This window comes from Homarus americanus, unplaced genomic scaffold (assembly GCF_018991925.1).
Source record: "Homarus americanus isolate GMGI-L3 unplaced genomic scaffold, GMGI_Hamer_2.0 scaffold39155, whole genome shotgun sequence".
Lineage (NCBI taxonomy): Eukaryota > Metazoa > Arthropoda > Malacostraca > Decapoda > Nephropidae > Homarus > Homarus americanus.
Window position 1 is genome coordinate 4,386,192 of NW_024737042.1, and position 22,291 is coordinate 4,408,482.

General features: G+C 35.1%; 2 protein-coding genes across 4 annotated transcripts; both read left to right on the forward strand.

The window, feature by feature from the left end:
* The first annotated feature begins 296 nt into the window (after nt 1-296).
* LOC121872605 (B9 domain-containing protein 2-like) lies at nt 297-7,193 on the forward strand. 3 transcript variants are annotated; one of them, XM_042375464.1, is made up of 6 exons: nt 297-352; nt 2,574-2,669; nt 3,781-3,906; nt 4,825-4,959; nt 5,571-5,689; nt 7,080-7,193. In XM_042375464.1, exons 2-6 carry the CDS (start codon nt 2,582-2,584, stop codon nt 7,137-7,139), a joined length of 528 nt encoding a protein of 175 aa, XP_042231398.1. In that variant the 5' UTR covers nt 297-352; nt 2,574-2,581; the 3' UTR covers nt 7,140-7,193. The 3 variants fall into 3 exon arrangements, with proteins under 3 accessions (XP_042231398.1, XP_042231397.1, XP_042231396.1); XM_042375463.1 differs by having other exon boundaries at nt 301-402; XM_042375462.1 differs by having other exon boundaries at nt 302-503.
* Nucleotides 7,194-7,257: 64 nt separating this feature from the next.
* LOC121872604 (tectonic-3-like) lies at nt 7,258-21,163 on the forward strand. The gene is made up of 8 exons (XM_042375461.1): nt 7,258-7,641; nt 7,810-7,909; nt 9,297-9,430; nt 10,348-10,504; nt 11,076-11,263; nt 12,418-13,039; nt 15,768-16,094; nt 18,954-21,163. The coding sequence occupies exons 1-8, from the start codon at nt 7,258-7,260 to the stop codon at nt 19,367-19,369; spliced, it is 2,328 nt and encodes a 775-aa protein (XP_042231395.1). The 3' UTR covers nt 19,370-21,163.
* The last annotated feature ends 1,128 nt before the right edge of the window (nt 21,164-22,291 follow it).

Consider the following 22,291-nt stretch of genomic DNA (forward strand, 5'->3'; position numbering starts at 1 on the left):
GAATATATTTATTTTTATGTTAATTCACCACTTATCGGCTTTCTAGACAGCCAGGTGGTTAATCTGTTTTTTATTTTATTATTATATGTATTGTCTAGTGTCATAATAGACTTCAAATGGCGGGAAATCGATCACTTGATTGGAAGATTGACATCCCAATGTATTTTTTTTAATAAGAAGAAGACTCATATTAATTCGGTAATTTTTTATTAAAATAATATTTATAGGATAATTTTCAATTTTTACTTAAGAAAGAATAAGTTATAAGTGATTAATATATGTTTGTAGTGTACCAACCTGGGTCCATCCATTGTTTGTAAACATTAGTGTCCTGAGGCTCATCTTAGGTCGTGTAATTCCTTCTTAATTTTGTTGCATCGTTTTAAATGTCTGCATAAGCCGGTAAAATTTGTATAGAAATAAATTTTATACACAATTTTAATGCCACCAATGCTGCTATGATGAAAAATACAGTTGGAAGAGTCTGAGCTAAACTGAGGGCTGTAAGGATAAGAATTTTCTAAGGGGCTTTAATTGTATGGGCATTACTACTTTTGGGAGTTATTCGATTTCGTTCATTTTTTCCACATGTTCTTATCATTGTAGTATTTTTATTATAATTATGTATTTTTTAGTTTTCTCTACGATCATGAATCACCTGTAGTAGGCAGGACATGAATGATGAGAGATACTGCGGGGTAAAACATGGTGGAAAAACTGATCATCTGACACTAAAATGATGTTTGTACATGGTTTGAAAGTGAAGAAATTATTATTATTTTTTTTGTAAATACTCCACTGACAAATCTGTTGAGTCAGTGCGTGTTGTAGTTGCTTCATTCACCTAATCACAATGGCCTGAGAACATCAGTTCGTTGTCAGCTTACACACCCAGGTCCCTTTAACATTTGGTCTCAGTTACTGCTGCTTATTCGTCGTATTGAGACATGTGATACGCCTCCTCACTGTCGGTATGACCTAGGTGCATCCTCTTACACATTGTGATATTAAGTTTTTCTTGCCAATCCTTTGACCACTCTTGAAGCTGACAGATATCTTTCTGTAGTTCTTAACAGTCTGTTTCGTTCTTAATTACCCTGAATAGCTTAGCACCTTCCATAAATATTTAAATAATTGTATGGAGGAGTGTATAGCTTCCAGCATGTCATTTATGAAGCAAACGAACAACAACAGACCTGTGGTACCCCGCTTGTCGCAGGTACACATGACGATTTCGTGCTAATAATCACCACACACTCCTTGCAGCCATGAAGAAAATCTCCAATCCACACATGGATATTTCCCTGAATCCCATACCCTTCCAGTTTAATTTTTAGTCTTTCATGGTGCATCCTGTGGTAGCCTTGGCTTATTAATTGATCCAGTATAAGAGAAATTATATACGGCATCACAATACCAGCCCACATAGGGAAGAATTCAATTGAAGAGGATTTGTTATTCCTTTTCTGGTAATTAGGATGACTAAAAATACTTTAGAATTTAACCCTACATCATAGTAGAGAAGTGGTTGTAATCATCAAGATTCTTATAGAGTCGAAGTAGATCAATTCAAAGTGAAATTTTAGGTAATACTTTGGAACAGTATCACTCATTAACAAGGAAATTTTTCTATAGAAGGTGCTTGCTTTCTTGCCTTAGAAAAATCCCTTAAAATAATGAGGATTTGCCATTTTTGTAATGTTACGTCTGTGATTTTTTGTCCTACATACTAATGTACTTTGACACACTATTCATGGTTTAAATGACAAGCATTTCATTTCATCCATAGGAACACTTCCCAGCAATTGTTCTATATTTCAGAATTTTTTTTATAGAAGATAACCTCTTTCTTATCTCACAAATATCCCAATACATGTGGAGGATTTGCAGATTTTATAATTTTGTTTTTCCTTGGTTCTTGTAAATTAATACTGTATATTTATCCACCCAAGGATGCCATGTTGGTGCTTCACCCATTGACAAACCGCTTCCCAGCGATCAACTGAACGCCAAGCAACCAAATACTTCCAGGCAACCTTTCCATACCTTACCTAATCAAACCAAACCTCACTTAAAATTATATATTTCCATCCTAGGAGAGGTAGGTTTGATTGGTTCATATTATCTATGATAAATCATGAAATGCAGATAGGTACTGTATTACTGTATAGTAATGTTGGGAGGTAGCAAGTTGACATACGTAGGTTACTGTTCAGGATGAAAAATTGCCAAAGTACTACAGAATTATGAAAACTGCAAATCCTTCACATTTTGGGGGATATCTTGGTTTAAGAAAGAGTTCCAGTTATACTGTACTGTATAACACTAATGTATTTCACAAAGCACTGTGCCTAATAAAAGAAGGGATCTTATAAAGATTAGAAACTCCCATTTAATTCATCTGTGATTAAACACCCTAAAGCTAACATAATCTAGGCTAGGATATTTCATCACCAGGAAGAATAAGTGGGGGTCCTTAATCTTCATGAGACCTAAAAGGAATGTTATATATAATACTAGTCATGATGTATGGTACAGTAATTCATTAAACTGTATCTATAATTTTTCCACAGAAGGCTATATGGCTGAAGTACATATAATAGGCCAAGTTACTGGAGCAAGTGGATTCCCAAAGGCTTCCCTCTTTTGCAAGTGGATCCTTCAGTTTGGTAAAGCATTCTCTGACTCTTTAGCAGATGAATATTTTTTTCTACTTTGCCATCCTCCAGGGAAAGTGCCTAATAATATATAAGATTAATGGCAGATGTGTCTGCCTTTCCCCAGTGACTGTGCACATGAAAAAGTTTTATAATAAATGCAGTATTTTCTCTCATCATTACTTTATGAGCTATTTTTAATTAATTGCATAAGGAAAGACTTTTAATAGTAATACGACCCAAGTACTGTATCCCACAAAATTATAAATTTCATCGTACAGTACAGTACTACAGGGATATATTTTTATCATACCTAGTTATATGGGTATATTGAACTGCATTATGAATACACATACCAAGGTAACTTTTCATTGAATATACAGGGTAGTACAGTCTCTCCTCGACTTACGACGTGGTTCTGTCCCGACGCCCAGGTCGTAAGTCGAAAAGGCGAAAATAATACAGAGAAATTCTAAAATGGGTGTCTCATTTTCTTCTCAGCACCACGAGAACTCTCACTTTTACGCTTGCCAGCCATTTTAAAGGGAATTACAAAAAAAATAAAAAATTGTCAGTACACAGCGCAATCACTAACGTCGGTACTAGAAAATACGTAATTTGAAAAATATTTTATACGACCACGGTGGTCGTATGTCCGGGTTGTCGTAAGTCGAGTACAGGGGTATGTCATAAGTCGAGGAGTACCTGTATACTGTAAGTCACAGCAGTTATGTTGTACAGTATACTGTAGATCCACAGTAGAAAATTATTAAAGTGCCAATCTCTAATTTAGACAAAAAAATTTATATAGAATGATGAGATGCCAGGCATGGAAAGACAGTTTGTTCATTGTTTAACAGTATTAGGAAGTACAATACTGTATGTTTTATTTAACATACTTCCTACACAGTACTGTATAGTGCAATACTTTAAACTTGAATACCTTTCTGTTTGATGTTGAACACTTTAAATTTAGTATTTTACAACATTTTGAATATTTTCTTCAGTATTTTAATGTTTTATATTGTGGGAGGCAAGTGTTTGTGTTGATTATGCACTTTAATAGCTATCTTGCTGGACTATTTAGATACAGTACTGTTTTTACTTGGTCTGAAATTTCCAGGTGGAGGTTGGAAAGTGGTGGAGGGACTTGTGGAAGGCCAGACACAAGCAGATCAGTCAGAAGTAGATGATACTGTGTGCTGGTGTCATCCTGTGGACATTCATTTAGCCACTCGTGGCATCCAAGGTATGCATTTTACATTTCAATAGATGATCGCTCACAGTTGACAATTTTATTTTTTATGAACTTTAAGATATATTATATAAACTAGGGAGACACAAGCCTAGCCTTTGAAACACTTAACTCTTTCTAAGATCCTGCCTTAACACGCATGTATACATTACATAGGATTAAAACAAACTATAAAGCAGCAAATCTCATGCATAGGACTTCTGCTATGAATACTCATAATATGGAGCAGCTTGTCACAAAAGTGTCACATGCCAAGATCTCCTGGCTTTTGTGAATATCCAAAAACATTCAGACTGGTGTGTTGTCCATATGCACACTTATAGAGGGTCATAATCCAAATTTGGTTATTATAATAGCTATATTGTACAGTACAGTATACTGTATGTATGCAAAATAGTGGAATCCTATATGTTTTAATCACATATGTTGATTGTGTCTGCCTCTATTCCTTTTCCACAAGTAAACATGGAAGCATCTTTCTTCTCGTGTTTTACCTAATTTTAAGTGAAAGTGGATCCCGTAGGACTAACAGCTTATTAGAGACAGTGCACTTTTCAGTACACAAAGAAGCAGTGTGCCTGGCACTGTACTTGACTGCCTTCACCTTTCCCATCTTTAAAGTTAGGTCTCCATTGACAGCTGGGTGAACTAGTAGTGTACCAAGCAAGAACCAGTGACTCTTAGGATGGGAGGTGAGGATTGCATCCACTCAGCACCCACATATCTTTTGTCAGCTAATGCCATTTAAATGTTTTTCATTATGATTTTTTATGTGAAATTATGATTTTTTATTTGTAATTTTTTATTTATTTTTTATTTATTTTTAATAAAATACTGTATGCATAATTTTTCAGTCTAATGATAGATTGACTGTGCCTGTCCAGGCTAGTCTATGGTATTAATTTCTTTCAGAATGGCCAAAATTCTTGATACAAGTATACAGACAAGATGATGTGGGGCGCATTGATCTCTGTGGATATGGTATCATCCATGTGCCCACAAAGCCAGGTCATCATAAAATGACCTGCCATACATGGAGACCAGTTGGTAATTAATTATATTTCAAATTTTAATACCTGGTAACATTATTCATAATGTGAAAATCATAATACAGTAGTATGGATTGTGAAACTGAATTGGAGATGGCATATAACAGTGTAATTAAGATACTTTTATGTTATATCGTCAAAGTTTCTGGTACAGTACTTTGAAATCATATTGTTACAAGATTGATAAATTTTAAGCTGTTTCTCATCAATATAAAGCTCACCAATGTTTCTTATTTTGTAAGCTTGACTATTATTATGTAGTTGTTGATGGTGATATGATGAATCCTATTAGAAGCACTGTTGTCCAGAATACTTAAAGGATAGTGAAAGTTGGAAGTGTTACCCATCATTCCCATTTTTTACCTAGACTTGGAGGATTTGACCCCAGACCTGACCCAACCAGTTACATGAGCTTATACCATTGTCAATAGAAAATTTCACTTTAGTAACGTAAGATATCTTTTTCAGGCTGCAGTTTTGAAATAAGATATTATTCAGTTATAGCTGGTGCAGTTACCAAATCATATTCATTTTGGCATTGTATGCTTAATATGACATACAGGTTGATTTATGACATTCAGGGTTTGACTATTTGATAATTTTTAACAGGAACTTTTGCTGAGGAATTGAGAAGAACATTTTTAGGAGGTGGTCCACAGTTGCTGTCCACAGAATTTATGCATTCTGCCCGAGAACGGTACAGGTTGCTTACAGTGGCATCTGGTTCTGTGAGTACTGTGGAGTTTATTCTTAGATTTCAAAGTACTGTACAGTATTTATATTTTTATCTGTACAGTACTGTACTGAGGAAATGAAACATCAATGATACTGAATGATGAATAGACTTATACATGGAAGAAAAAGTGTTTTTCCTTTTTCACAGCTCTCGTGCTCCTGTACATTAGTTCCTCTTTGGCTGGTAAAGAACTTGAAACTTTTTCTTTATGCATAAGATATCATTTTCAGAATAAATTGATAGCCTATTAGTAATTACATTAAAAGTGGTGTGTGCTGAACTTAGAATATAATAACTGGCTTTCCTTCTGACACAGTTGGGAAGGGCACATGAAAATAGAATGACAGTTCTGTATTGTATATAAATGAGGCAGAAAGTCCGTCAGATCAGCAACCTGGAACTTGTGACAATTTTTGTGGTGCCATTAGCAGCAAAGTCTACCATTAGACAACACATAATGCTTCTAATATCTTCCCAAGCAATAGTACCTCCCTGTTTGATAGTTGTCTGTGTCTGTCTGTCGATATGTTGAAAAACTAGGCTTCTTTGTTTAAAAAAAAAATTTCCCTCTGCTGTATCCTCTGGTTCTGCTGCCAAAATTAGACTTTTAAGAGACTTAAATATTTTCTGAATATTAAGGTCATCATGATTAAGCTCCCACAAGTATAGAATGAGAATGAACTACTCTACTGCATTGTAACCAAGCTATTTTGCATACATGATTACCCTAGGAGCTGTATCCTAGTTAGACATATCACATGCTGTAGATCCTATTTGCAAATAAAGTAGCTACCATTTCATGAACCTTTGTTGCTGCCGATTATCATATTTTTGCATTTGGCTCCAATTTCAGCAAAGAATTAATTCCAACACATGGCTAGGGTAGTACTGATGTGAAACTATTCACAGTATATACATAAACCTTTCTTTGCTTACCATTTATGCCATCATTTACAGTTGTTGTTTATACAGTACTTCATATCTGAAACCCAGCCATAAACAACCTGATTATCACATTCCAGTATCTTCATATCACTTAGGATAAATGTGTAATACTGTATACCCAAAAGGTAACAATGTCAGAATAGAGATATAATGCAGTAATTTAATCAAAATTCCTTGGTAATTTCATATATATCTTGACCTTTAGAATTGTAACTTTGCAAAGGATCTTTTCCTGGATGCAAGATCAAGTATTCTGTTTTAACTTTAATTTTGATGATATTTGGTAGGAGTATTTTCCCAGGTGTATAATTTAACAAGTATTTGACATTTTATAGCCTTTCTTTAGTGACCAGAACATTGGAAATGTCTCAGTTTCATAGAGACATAAATACCATGTGTTTTATGTATCTTCAAGTAAACTACTATTTTTTTTTCAGGTGCATTTTGAGTTAGGGATAATCCTGAGAAACTTTGAAAAATATGGAGTGATATGTTAAATGTATATGGTACTATTGTTGGGAAGTACAGTATTGTATATGGTGAAATACATAAATTTTTATACTGTACAGTATACATAAAAAGTACTTGTAATTCTTGTCTAGTACACCAGAAAATATGTTACTCAAGTATCTGTATTTGGGGTTGACATTCACGCTCTTACATGTGAAGCCATTCAGTGGGGAAAATCACAATGACAAAAACCTGGATAGAGAAGCCACGACTCAAGCACCAGACTTGGTTTTACCCAAATCTGAAGTTCAAGTGAATTTGAATGATGATCTCAGTGAAGAAACATTGAACACTGAAAGTAATGAGACACTGATAATACCTAGCAATAGTACACAAAATGAAACGGATATTGACTATGAGTTAAGTGATAATAACACCTTAATTGAGGTTGAGACTACAACCTTACATACAACTGAGGTTCCTACCTCTCCCAGTCCAGTGTATGACAGTGAACTTATTGTTGGTGATTTTTGCCTGTGTAACCTGAAGGTGAGTAGATTGTTATGAATGTAGAATAATGTGTTCTTTTCTAATAAAATACTTGCCATATTAACAACATTAATATATACGTTTTTTTAAATTCATGGTGTTATTTAAAATATTGTGGTATCTTCATGCAACTTGTTATAACTAGGATATTATTGAATGCTTCCATAGGTTGGATTTTGTGATATCAACTGTTGCTGTGATGAAGACTGCAGTGCTGATGATAGAAGAGTGTTTTCTCATTGTCAAATGCGCCCTCAGGATGTTCTGGGTCAGTGTTATTTTAAGCCACAATATTTTAGATGTTAGTGCTGTTACTCTAATGAGACTGGATTTTAGATTAAATCCTGCCTAACATAGATTTAAGGTTATTTAAGAGTATTGAAAGAAATGCAAAAGGAAAAAAAGGCAAAAATGATCTATTTATGTAATATTAAATCCTTGCATGACTCAAAACAGGTTTGAGATATAAAATTCTATATTTTATATACAGCTAGACCCCGACTTACGACGGGGTTAGGGACCCAAATCCAGGTCGTAAGTCCGAATGGTCGTAAGTCCGACATAAAAAAAAAAAAAAATTAAATAAAAAATCTACAATGAGGAATGGATACAGTGTGACTGAGCACTTACCCCAGTACCTTTAATGTAGTCAGCTGAATGCACATGGGGCCCCCATAATTTTCTAATTATACATGGAGACTACATTAACTGGAAACGTTTCGGTATAGAAAATGCGTGTGTCATTTGGGAACAAAAAAAAAAAAATGGTCACAACTGCAGCGGTCGTAAGTCGGGGTCTAGCTGTATTTATTTTCTTAAAGGTGGGTCAGTCATTAAAGGGAATAGGCTCCAATCTGGAAACATTGGTTTAAGGGTTGGCTGTATTACCGGCTTCCACACCCTTAATGATGACAGCCCAGCACTGGTCTTAGGTGGGAAACACACTGGTTCTCAAATAAAGTACAAACGCTCTGCTGTGTTTAAAAAAAAAACCTGTGCCACATACTTTTCCATGAAAGTACACTATTGCTTACAGTAAATATATACAGTATGCTATGTAAACAAAATCAATCTCATTACCCCTTTTTAGCAAAATTATTTATTTAAAGCATCAAGCACAGTGCAAAAGTAGCCATTATTAGCCAGTAGTCCTAGTGTATGGATCAGTCCACTGTTATCATACATTTCTGTCTTTGGTTTATGGCCAGTATCTCCTATGTTGCAAACTTTATAACACACAAAGTTCACCACACAGATAAATACAATACTGTATCACATTGTTTTGTGAAGTGGGATAAGAACTGTGAATGAAAATTATATAGAGGAAAACAGTAATTTTTCATTTTTATACACCACTAGTTATGTTTGTATGAGATATGGAACTCATAAACAGAGGCAGTTTTATTATTATTTTTTATTCCCCCCCCCCCACCCAAGTCATAGTATCAAGGTCACTTAAATTGGGACAATTATATGTCCCAACACATCTTTCTGGGACAATGGGACAAGGCAATGAAATAAGGGACAATCCTGTTTATAAGGGACCCCTGGCAACCCTACGTATTATAGAAATGAATAATTACTTTTAGTAAAGATTTCCTCCAGAACAATGAGCATTGTAATGAAACACCCACTCCTTGATTTTGGTTTCACAGATAGTCGCTACTGCTTCCAGAAACAAATTATCTTCAGCAATCATACTGAGTACAAAGTAGAGTATATGCAAAATGGAGTCTTGTGTATAGTGACTGATAATATGCCACAACGCACAACTTATACTACTGTTAAGGTTGGTGGATGTTGCTATTGATTATATCTCCTCTACACTAAATGGAGGCATACTGTTTTTGGTGTTTTATTCATCTTCAGAGTCATGAAATTTGTAACACGCCATATACCAATGATGTAGTCGAGACCATGAATGAGATCATTATAAAGTTTTTGTCTTTATTTGTCTCCCGAAGTCTCACCCCTCCCCTCAGCTTAACTAGCCTGATGTTTAACTACTCAAGACACTATTTGGGGGGCTGATCTTCAAGTGATCCATATAAGCTAAAATTACAAATGCTCTTGTTTGGTCTCAGTCATGGTCTTGCCTACATCACTGCCATGATATCCATTATTATATGAAGGTTTGGTGCCACATTTAGGTCTCTCCAGTGTTTAGTATACAGTGTGCTTTGTCTAAGGACTGTCATGTCAACGAGACCCACTTTTACTTTTCAATGATAAAAAGTTGACCCAGTTATGAAGGGAATGATGCTCTTTCGTAGGGGTGTTGTTTTAACCCTTAGGCCCCGGGTGACGTTCCAGAATGTCTGACCAGCGCGCTTTGGGTGACGTTCCAGAACGTCTGCCTATTCCTGCCAATTGTTTTTTTTTTATTATTATTTTTAGAAAAGTTGATTTTTTCTCGATTTATCCCCGCAAGGGGGAGGGGAGGGGGGTACTGCCAGCAGCACCCTAACCCGGGGTTTGAGGGTTAAGCAGTAATTTTTTTTTCTTTTTGTAAATATAACTTGGTACAAATGGATTTGAAATTTGCAGTTTTGAATTTAATATCCATATACAAGTAATTTAATAGATGTTCCTATGTTCATCTTACATATTTTGAAATAAGATGAAAGAAGTTTCAGTAATATGTGTACTAATATTGTTTCCAATATGAATTATGGTTAGTAATAGTAATTACTATAATTAACATAGGGAGCAACAACTATAGAGGAATACAAGCAACTAAAGAGGAATGAGAGGCATTTTCCCTGGGAGAGCACTAACCAGGTTGTAGAGTTTGAAGTGGCTCCATACACTGCTGGTTCACTTATTTGGGCAGTTAATGAGGAAGGATATCTCTTTAATATTGGTAAGTGATGTAACCATGACAATGAAAAACATGCACTAAATATTCATGCAAAGCTCACACAATGTACACACACTATCCATGGTTATTTTCTTTAAACTATTCTTCTTGTCTGCCATCGTTTTCTTTGATGGATGAAAGTTATCAAAAATATTTTTTCTTAGTATTACTGTATAGCAGTTCACCTGCACTATACTTCCTTAGGGTACTCCATAATCCTTATACAGATCCTAGCTATACCTTCCACTGAACAGGTGGCCTCTCTCTTCACTCTGCCTTACTATTTTGGTGATGTAATTTTCACCTCTGATTAATTGGCATTAAAAAGGTGTTTCAATCAGTTTTATGTCTGTGTGTGTATGTAAGAAATTGTTCATTGTAAAGAGGATGAGATATAGGCAGAAATAACTGTGTGAAGATGTGCATTAATTGTATCATGTGAAATAGCTTTAGCATGCACCTTCTGGCTTGAAATCTCTGAAATATATCAAGATGATGAAATAGATGTAAGAATTGGGAAAAATTGGATGAGGTTATTAACAGCTTTTTTTTGTAATTAGAACATTTTTTCCAGGGATTCCAGACTCTGTTATTGGGAATGAATGTGAAACCATGGAATCCTTGCACTTCCTCGAGGACACCCGATCTTCGTGTAACCGAGTCTTCCATTATGTCAGTGAAGAGTGTGAAACTAATATGATCTTCAATGCCATTAACTTTTTATCTTTTTTTGTAGTGGCAGATCCTAGTACTTTCAATAAGGTATGTTGCTACAGAAAAAATGTAATGTATTTGTATTTATGAAATAAAATCTTTGTTAGAACTCATGATACTCAGAGGAAGGGATTCTCTTGTACTGCATTTAAAAGTTTACAGATTTGACCTCGGCATTACCAGGAACCCCTACATTTGTGCGAGTGGCTTATACTATAGCAATCTTTTCTATGAGACCTATTACAGACACTTCCCAAGTTACAGACAACTCGGGTTATGGATTTCCGACTTTACGGATACTCTCCCGTAAGTCCTATTAAAAATGAGTGCCAAGTAATTCCCGGGCTGAGAAGGGATATTTCCAATTATATCCCACCTCTTAACTCTGTGTTATGGTCATCTTTTAACTCATGATTTTGAGTAGATACTGTACAGGTATATGATTTTTTTTTTTTTTTGTCTAGTTACATAAATGCTCAATCATACATACAGAAAGTGCCCCCCCCCCAAAAAAATAGCTGTAATTACTATCATAAAGTATTTTTTTTTAATTTCTACATACACCACACTACATACAGAAAATGCAAAAATAAACAAAATAAATAATAATCATAAGGTATGAAGTTTAAATACAGTATATACGGGCTTCCACCATGAAGCTGTGTGTGGAGGTCCATGGTGCAGTACCATTGCTAGGGACAATGGTGAGTGGCTAAGGCGAGTACCAGGGTGACTGTGATGCAGTTTGTACAGTAACTTGTATCATTTTGTTGTATATTTGCTTTTCTTCTTGATGTTTATACAGTATGCCTACAATTTTAAGTTTTCATGGTACAATTTACATTTAAAACTACATGTATCCAGTGATCTGAACAGAATCTTCACAGGCAGTTACAAAGGGTTTACTGCACATTTTGTTCATTTTAGGCTTGGTTCTCTAAATTCCAGAGAAAACCCTATTTAGTTACCCTCAGGTCCCAAGCATGCCTGTATATTAATTGTACAGTACTGTATATACATTATGTGTACTGTGCGTGTTCAATGACGACCTATGGAAGAGTCACTTCCGGCTTACAGATAGCCTCCAGTGCAGTAGTACTGTATATAGTTTTTGAAATTACAGTACATTGTACATTGTTTTAAAATATTATTGGACTTCTGTGTAACAGGCATCCTTTCTAAATTGTTTGTTATGTTTACAGAACTCAAGCACAGTTAGTCCATCAGAACCCATAGAAACTACATCTTCCGTACCACCTACTTCTACAGCCTTAACTGATACACTTGAGAAAAATACAACAGAGCTTCCTAATTTGGATGAGACTATGAACTATACTGCCAAAGAGCAAACCTCAGCAAAATTGATAAAAACTAACGAACAAAATGGGAATCGACTAAGAAATTTTGATGAATTAAATGTTAAGATACCAGTACCCCCAGATTTTGGAAATCTGTTTGAAGATCAGTTGTTACCAGTCAAAGTATTTTTATGTCGTATAGAAAATAACGAAGAGAAATGTACAGAAACAAATATAAATTATATACCTCAGCCTGTATATACTTATGGTGTATGTCAAAATGTAGCCCAAAGTATTCATTATACATTAATACATAATGGTACAGAGGGCATTACTGATGTACAAGCCAAAGTATACTTCACAAATGTGACTGATGTTATGACACATTTTACTAATAACTTTGGTGTTGAATATATTTGGGCATCATCAGAGCATGATGTTATATTTAAGAGAAGTGGTCACCCAGGCTATATTATTGGAAAGCCAATTCTATTAGGAAAGCTGGTTACTAATGTCACAGAGGAAGGTAAGTTTCAATCTTTTTTTAATAATAAGTCTAAAGAGTAAATAGATTAAAAAAACAACAGACAGCTCTCATTTTGTAGTTTTTTGAGGCTTAGTGCACTTGTTTCACCTTATTTACTGATAGCTATGAATAGAATAAGGCTGAAGATACCCTTACAGTGTATGGATAAAAAATGAATGAATGAATTTAGTCAAAAGGAATACAGTAATTAATTGGAGTGAAATTTACTGCCTTGAACATCATCATTACTGTGCATGTATTTTCCCACATGTAGTGCAGGGTAACACTTGCAAACTCTAAAACAAGTACTATATTTTTTTTACAATTCACTATATCAGAAAATGGAAAGGTACTCTTATAAGTAGTGACCATAAGTAGAGAGAGTGAACAGAAATATGACATTGATATCCTTGTATTATCCAGTAAGGTTCCGTGATGAGAAGTGTACAATCACTGATTCAGTTTGGAAATGTGAACTAATTTTAGGAGCTGTGGTTTAGGAATGAAGTATAAATGATGTATGGAAAAAAAGTACCTGTATCAGTATGTGTGACCAGCAAGCCTAAACGTGAGTAAATGAGATGATGGATGGAATAACTGTGAACTTCCATAAAGGAATGAGGGGGTAGTGGTAGATCATGGGGATGCATTCCCCCCCTGCAATTGGGTTGGGGGATTTCTTATATAATCATCCTTCCCAGCAGTTCATGCAATTCAGATTTGATTTTTTTAAACTTCCCAAATTAAAAAAAAAACTTTTATGATTTAATTGTTATAATTTTTCTGTTTTGATGATTAATTCTGAATAAGAGGATCTTTTGAGGTCACCATTCAGTATTAGATTTAAATTTAAACCTGGAAAAGTATTACGTCTTACAGAAGTATTTTGTTAATATTTTTAATGTGTTAGGTAGTAAATTACAGTACAAAGTATACTGTACAGTAGTTGTGTACTATTTATCATTGGTTAGGTATTTTTTTTGTTAATGAACCGATATATTTTTTGGGGCTTGATATTGGGGTTTTCTTGTCATTGGGGAACCGAACCATATTTTTCCCATATTTTCTTTTCTTCACGATGTAGTACAATAATTCACTTACCGAATATTTTTTCAGGAACCTAACCCATTTCTGTAGCGAGGGATATTTGTACATAGTTTATCAGAATATATATACCATAAGCTCTTCAGGAAAGTACATAGCTGTAAAAATAATAGTTATAGATTATACTGGCCAGGTTCAGTATGTGCTGCTGCCAGATCTTGTGTCAGGACCTTAGTATCTTCCAGTGATGCAAAAATAATGAAAATATATTTGTAACTTTCAGTTTTTATTCATATAATAAAGCAAGGATACAGAAAATTTATACCTTTGAAAATTCATAAAATGTGTATACTGTACAGTATTTGTAAATTAGGATCTACCTGCACATTGAGATGTTGTGCACGTATAGAACATGTGACAAATGATAGGTGAATGCAGTTGAGTTACATTGATGCCATTGGAAAGAAGGGGAGAGGTAGACTGCATAAGGGATAGGTATAATCACCGAATGAAATGCTTAAGTCTTTCACAGAAATGAGAACATCATGCATAATAGATATTTTTTTTTTACGAGGGTAGAAGAGTGAAAATTTTAATTTTATTGACAAATTAAATTCTTGGGGAAATTTGTAGCATTGAGGCAATACGGTTATACAGTGACCCCTCGTTTAACGAACACCTCGGTTAACGTAATTTCGATTAACCAACTGCCTTCCATAAGGATCTTCAATTCGGTTAACGAAAAAAAATTCGGTTAACGAAGTTCTTACGAACCGACCTCAACATGTTTTCGCTTGCACTGACCGGGCAACCAGCTTTAGTATCAGTCTGCCAATACATTAATCGGTTCTAGGGCTTAAATTCCTTACTATTTTAGTAAATATCAAGAAGTTTATACTATTCAATAATTTTAAAAGTTTAATATTCAATTTTGTAGTCATTTTAACAATTATAATTATTGAACATAACTGAAGGTAAAGTGACTAGTTTAATGCACGGCATCCAGCCTCTTAACACAGCAAACAGGCGTTAGTCTCTCTCTGTTTTCACTGGAGGTAACATCTTGCTTGAGACTCTCTTCAACTAAACGCTTTTTTTCTGTTTCCAAGCAAATTATTGGTCATTTTGAAATATATTTTACATATTAACAATATATAATGCAGTGCAGTGTTGATTTAAAGAAAATAATCTTGAATTACACCAAGAGCTAAAATTTTATGGGTGAAATGGCGCCATGGGGTGACTTCTCTTCCACCCCAATGCCTTCTCTTTTTCCTTCTCCTCCACCCCCATTCTAAATCCCATCATCATCATCATCCAGGAGCCTTCTACATACACACCTCAAAGTAAGTGAACTTTTCTACCATTTTTGTTGAATTTAGGAAATTTTCGGTGAGCTGGAACCAATTACCCAAAAACCCATTGAAACAATGGTTTCGGTTAACGAACGACCTTCTGGAACGGATAAGTTCGTTAACGGAGGGGTCACTGTATTAACACACTTTATCTCAAGTTTTTAGGTCAAATTATTTATTTTAGCTTTAGCTCAAACTTGGTGCACACAATTAGTAGATTAATTGATGCCTGTCATAAAATTTAAATTATTATTAATTACTCTCTTAATGGTACTTTTCCATTAAAAATTTTATTTTTCAGTATCAATTCCATTGAATTTCCTTAACAGGTGACTTGAAAGAAGCCATCTACCTTGACACTGACCCTAGACAGTGGTTAACTATGCTTGCCCCTGGAAGAGAAGGAAGATGTGATTCACGTTCTCAGGTTACCTTTGGGGAAGAGATGAGAACAGGTTGCATTATTCAGTTGAAGCAAGAAGACTTCAGTGACTGTCAACTGTTGCAGCATCAGTTCCTTAAACTTCTTCTTGGGCACATTAGAAGTAACACTAATGAACTGCGTATTGCAACCTTCGGTGATTCAGATGTCAATAATGCTGCAGATTGGATACCCATCCTGATACCTGAAGAGCCTAGATCTGGAGCTTATTTGAGTATGTCCTTGGTTGATGTTATATGTTGAATTAGTAGTAGTAGTAGTAGTACCACGTTGGAAACACTGCTTCTTGTCCGATTAGCGAAGTTAAGCAAAGTTGGGTCTGGTTAGTACAGTAGAATCCCGGTTATCCAAAATTCATGCAATCAACAGATTCAACTAACCGGCACCGAAATGAAATAAAAATAAAAATTCCTACAAAATCAGCTAGAATCGTGTTTGAATACTGCGAGCAACGAGATGAGCTGCCATATTTATTGCTATGATAAACAATAAAATTAATACATAGCTTTTCATAAAATACAAAAGCACATTTTTTATGAACAAAGAGTAGCTCCTTCCACACTCAAACTATCCTCTATGCAATAAGCCACAGTTCAGCCAGGCAGTCTCCCAGCTGCCTCACAGACGTGTGGCTGTCGCTCTGGCTGTGTTTTTGCTGTGATGTCACATCAAGAGGAAGCGTGGCGATGTAGTTATAGCCCACTGCCTCCACACACATGCACACCCATGTTCTTAAGCCACATCATTTATATAGAATGAAATTAGTGTTAAAGAAGTCCATTTTTCTGGTCATCGTGTAGCACTATATAGGGTTTATTGGGTGATTCTAAGAGTGAGATTCAACTAACTGGAAAATTTCTTTCTCCAGCACCTCTCAATTCCAATAGGTGCCAGATAACTGTAATTCTACTGTACCTGTACATACTGGGATGGGTGATCACCTTGCCCTAAGAACACCAGATGGTGCTGGCATAAGGACTTTCCTGGAAATAGGCATCTCATGATTTTGTCATCTGTTCTTGGTCAAAATGACTAAATGTTTATTTTAATTATTTTTTATATTTCTTCATTTTCTTGCTGCTATACAGCTCCTCCCCGACTTTCGACTACACAGAAATACAACCATCTCAGTCGTACCAAAATTTTGTCAAATTACGTATTTTCGAGTCCCAACGTCAGTGATTGCGCTGTGTACTGACAAAATTTTCGTTTGTAATTCACTTTAAAATAGCTGGCAAGCTTAAAAGTGAGAGTTTTGTGGTGCTGAGAAGAAAGAGAGACACCCATTTTAGATTTTCTATGTATTAAGCATTTTCGACTTACGACCATTTCAACATATGACCTGGATTTGGGTCCCTAACCCCGTCGTAAGTCGGGGAGGAGCTGTATGTGCTTATAATCTTGTTTTATCGATTTAATTGCAAATGAATAGCAGGGTTAAGAGAATCTGATGAAACATTATGAGTCAGGGTACTGTAGTTGTGTTCCTGTGATTTTTTTTGGAGTAAAAAATGTGTTGACAGTAGAGAATGCATAGAAAAATATTTCATCAATTAGTTTGGCACAATGACAGTTGAAGGAGAGAATGCTACAGAATTATTATTATTATTATTTTTTTTTTTTTTTTTTTTTAATTTCACCTTAAAAGACTGGCTCAGCCTCAGAAAAGCTTACAAGCTCCACTACAAGATCTGCAAAAACCTAGTCATCTCACATTATCCAGAATTATCCCTCTGGGATAAGGGAACAAAGTTCCCTAGGATTGGGGTGAACTGTTTTCAGACAGAAGACCAGCTGACTGTGTCCTGAGTCTTTCTCTTTGCTATCACTTGGAATCTGAGTGTTCCACTGAAGACCTAACCAGTGAAAATTATCATAAGGGTTAGCTAGGGCTTCTCCGTGTTCACTAAGCAACCTGCTATCCAGAATTTGAAGAATTCTTGGAGTATTACATATAACTGCCTTTAATGAAATTCCTAGAATTAACTAATTGTCCAAATAGACTAAACTTAAAACACCCTTCCCATTTAAAAGACCCTAACAATATGCAAAAAAATTTGGTAAACATTCGCAGAACCAGCTTTAATCTAAAATAGTCCTAAGGCGAGTGAAATGTCAGGAACTTCCATAAAGTTGTATGAATACAAACATGTCATTAGGCATCCTTAGGGTCAATAGACATCAACCAAAGATCTTTCAAACTCAAAAAAAAAAAAATGTAAGTACAGTACTGCATTCAGCCATGTAAAGTTTAAAATCCCTGTATTATCTGATGCTTTTGGTATGAGAAAGAGTGTAGATATTTACTGACTTGGACTACACCACTAAATTATGCCCTTATGTAAGATCTCATCCACCTATTCCCTAAGGATATCAAACCCTTTGGTGTAGATCCAAATGATAAAGTTTTTCATTGAAGATATAAATTATACCTTTTGAAACAGCCTTAATGGTCCAGCAACTGGAGAATTCTCTGATAACAAGAGGAAAAAAATAGCGGAGTCCATCTTGCTTTTCTTATTTAATAACTTGAAAGAAATGCTAGGTCCACTAAAGCAATTATGACGGGATGCTTGGTTGATGAAAATAAGCATGAACTTTGATATGGAATGCATGGATTTTAAGAGGCACATGTAAAAAAGATAATACTGTATTATACTCAACATTGATTTTGATGCGAATCGTGTCTGACTTATTTCAATAAGGGGTGTTGTGTGTTTATTAAGATTAAGCATTTTTTTTTTTATTCTTGGTGTATTGTCATTGTCTTTGGAAGTTGCATCATTGAAATTATGGAATATTTGATGTTCAAGAGTTTACACTTAATTTTTTTTTTTTTAAATTGCATATGATGAGTTAAGTTTTTTGTTTCATAATGTTGGCCAGCAGTAAAAAATTAGAACCACTTGACAGACTCCAGTCACTTGAAGATTAAATCTAGGCCACCTGTGGACCACTAAGAAATGCAGTTAGTGTCACTGCCGACCATTGATGTTATTATTTATTAGTCTATTTGATATGCTTGCCATAAGTACAGTACTGTACTGGTATATTAAAAAAATTTATTCTACAGGTCATGAACTGGGGGTAAGCAAGTGTTTTGATCTCATCTTGTCCTTGCACTTCGAAATTGCCTTCAGTCAACAAGGATCTCTAGCTAATCCTCAAGCCAAGGTTATTGGCATTGTTCTGCACTACGGAGAACCACAGAGTATCGAATTTACTTGTGGGAGCTTAGGGTGCCAAAATGCCCTTTTACAGGACCAAACACCACTAGTAGAACTGGTATCATCAGTGTCATTCGTGGAGGTAACTCAGGCACCACAGCCTGCTTATTCACAACCTCCAACTCTGGATGTAAAACTTCCATATGACTTCTTTTACCCATTCTTGCCATCATCGTCATCAGTACCTTTACTTCATGGAAAGTTCATACTTGTATGGAATACGTTACTGTTAGTGGTACTTACTTTGTGGCGGACGTATTGAAATGTTCTTTTATTTTTGTTTGAATACTATACTGTCCAGGTGTATTAAAGGGATTTTTTCTCTGGTTAAGATACCCTCCTCCTGGTGACTCATTGTTCATACTCTAACGGTTTCATCGAGTTCTAGAACAGTTGACTGCCCCAATGTGGCAGTGAAAATGATCGTCAAACTTCAAATGCCAAAAATCTGACAAAAGCACTCAATGTTTTAGTTGAATTGTGTGAGTCAGAAATGTCAGCCATAGTTATTGGATGTATGAATACCATTATGATTGCCTCACCAGATACTGTACTATGGAGTCTAAATGTGTGATAGATGGTCAGGTGATCCAACGAAAATATACAACAGTGGATGAACATTTCTCTGATGGTTGTGTTTTCACAGTTGACTTTATCTGTGTACTGTACTCTAAAATATTGATATTTCTTAGCTTTTATTTCTAACACATACAGTACAGGTACTCTGTAATTAAAGGGGCATTATTCCACTGTTGTACCCTATGGATTTTTTTTTAACTATAACCCCGTACAGTACTGTATATCTTTTCAGTGCCTTTGTCCTTGGGTTTCTTTCCATCCAGATAGTACAGGTATTTTTAAGGCAGCTGGCAGTACACTATAAGCAAGTTGGAAGCAAAGGATTAAAAGAGCATTTGTTAGCATTGTAAAGATGGTAAGGATTTAGTGAGTCTCTCTATGAAGGATATTAGAATACTGTATACCGGGTATTGAAATAAATAAATAAAATAGGGCTTCCTAGTATAAAATAAAGTTGGACATTTAAGACATTACAGCAGGTCTGTTGTGCAGTTTGGAAGGCTAAATTATGTTATTACTGTACTTGTAGCCAAGTACTTGTACTAAAATTTGTGATTAGTAAAAATTCTGTATCAAGTGGCTGAAATTCCTAGAAGCATTAATCTTTCTATTACTGTATTTTTTTTACTATACAGGTATACTGTAAATATCTTCCCTACACAGTTCTCTAAAATATGTTGGCAAAACTGAAGGATTGGATGAATTTCCCATTGTTTATGCAATGAGTAACTACCACAATGTATTAACCTTTAATAGTAAGCTGTACAGTTGTGTAAGTGCAGTTACTGTCTAGCCTTTTCACTTTATTTGTCTGTTGTAATTAATTTATTAGGAATTAAGAACATTATCCCCAGAACTTTCCCTTGTATGTGTCTGACCCAACAGAAGATCAGTGTACAGGTATTAGCTCGATGAAAATAGGACGAAAGGACAATGTACTGCTAGTGTTAGTTTGATCTGCCATCCATAAAAAAGTGTTAGCCATTGAGTGATGTCACATACAACTCTCATATTAATGAAAAAAAATGGTTTTAATAAAATGCTTTGATTATTAACAGCCCATATACAGTACTGTACATCTGAGAACTATTTAAAATGTGAATTAAAACATTTTAAAAATAGAAGTACGTATACAACAGAACAAAATTTATTTTAGTACTCCATCTTAATGTAAAATTATATAAATAACATTTTTAATGTGAGTATTGACTTATGAACAGTGTCTTTATCAGTGATATAAATGGTAGTTAAATGATAAAATTATAATATCTAATATCTACATTGTGCCTTGTTTGTTGTTCAGTGTTTGCAGTTGTGTGAACTTTTTTTTTTATTTTTTATTCGTTGATTATACATTAACATCTTAAATGCATGTTAAAAAATGTCATTAGTGTGCACTGTGTATACACTTCTAGTCAACATTACAGGTATGCCTCCCTTTATGATATGATTATATTACTGAAAACCCAATCATAAATGGAATCATATTTATTCTTTCCTTGAAGAAAAAAATCCAACTCTCAGATAGTCCTAAAATTTACCAATAACAGTGGTGTTTTTGCCAGCTTCAATATGCCTATCGCCACCAACTTAACATCTTGGTTGATGACATTGTGAGGTCTCACCACTAAGGGTATTGCCCATTTTCCTTACTGGTCACTTTCTTGACATCTCAAGATATACAGTAAACGTCCAAAAATCCGAATGCCAGAAATCTGGACCACCCGAGAATCCGGACTTCTCGAAAACCCAAACTCTATTTTTTTTTTTAGCTGGCTTTTTTGTGTATGTGTGCATGCGTGAGCGCCACAGCTGCACAGCGACAACAAGCGACCACGCGGTCACCACTTTAAAACAAGCAATCAAACTGTGACAACGTATGTAATTTTGAGTCCTACTCTTTCCATTTACAGAGTACTGGACAAGCCCATAATAATGGCTCCTAAAGTAGATAAACTTCCTTGTGTGAAGAGGAAAAAGAACACATTGAAATTGAGTGACAAACTTGAAATAATTAAGAAACTAGAACGTGGTGTGAGCAATACTGTTCTAATGGAAACATACGACATTGGAAAGTCTACAATTTATGATATAAAAAAGGCAAAGAATAAAATTTTAGAATTCACAGCTTTATCTTTAAAACTGCTTGTTTTGATAAATGAAGCATGCTATATTTGCTAATGAATACACTATCAAAATGTACCTGTTCATCTCTTCTTTATTTCTCCTGAAATTTGAATTTTAAAAGTACTGCCTGAAAATCCGGAAAATCAGAAAATCCGGACCGACCCAATCCCCAAGCAGTCCGGATTTTTGGACTTCTACTGCAATACTATTTAGAGATGTTAAGAAATTGCTGGAGTGATATGTCAAAGTATGGAACTTCTAAATTTTTTTATTACAACATGCTGTATCCATTTAACCCTTACACCCCGAGTGATGTCAGACTCGGCGTACCTCCAAACGGGCATATTTCAGCAAAAAAATAATATATATTTTTTTAATCCCGTCAAAAACGGGTATTCAGACGTAAAATTTGTGCAGTCATTCCAAGTGTATTATTGTGGCTGGCATGGACATGGTCCCCAACATCCACTGCCAACAC

Bases quoted from the DNA above. Each gene is read 5' to 3' on its own strand.
- LOC121872605 (XM_042375464.1), top strand. From the start codon at position 2,582: ATGGCTGAAGTACATATAATAGGCCAAGTTACTGGAGCAAGTGGATTC. The intron at 2,670-3,780 runs GTAAAGCATTCT...TGAAATTTCCAG, and splicing joins CAAGTGGATCCTTCAGTTTG to GTGGAGGTTGGAAAGTGGTG. The intron at 3,907-4,824 runs GTATGCATTTTA...AATTTCTTTCAG, and splicing joins AGCCACTCGTGGCATCCAAG to AATGGCCAAAATTCTTGATA.
- LOC121872604 (XM_042375461.1), top strand. From the start codon at position 7,258: ATGTTACTCAAGTATCTGTATTTGGGGTTGACATTCACGCTCTTACAT. The intron at 7,642-7,809 runs GTGAGTAGATTG...ATGCTTCCATAG, and splicing joins TTTGCCTGTGTAACCTGAAG to GTTGGATTTTGTGATATCAA. The intron at 13,040-15,767 runs GTAAGTTTCAAT...TTTCCTTAACAG, and splicing joins TACTAATGTCACAGAGGAAG to GTGACTTGAAAGAAGCCATC.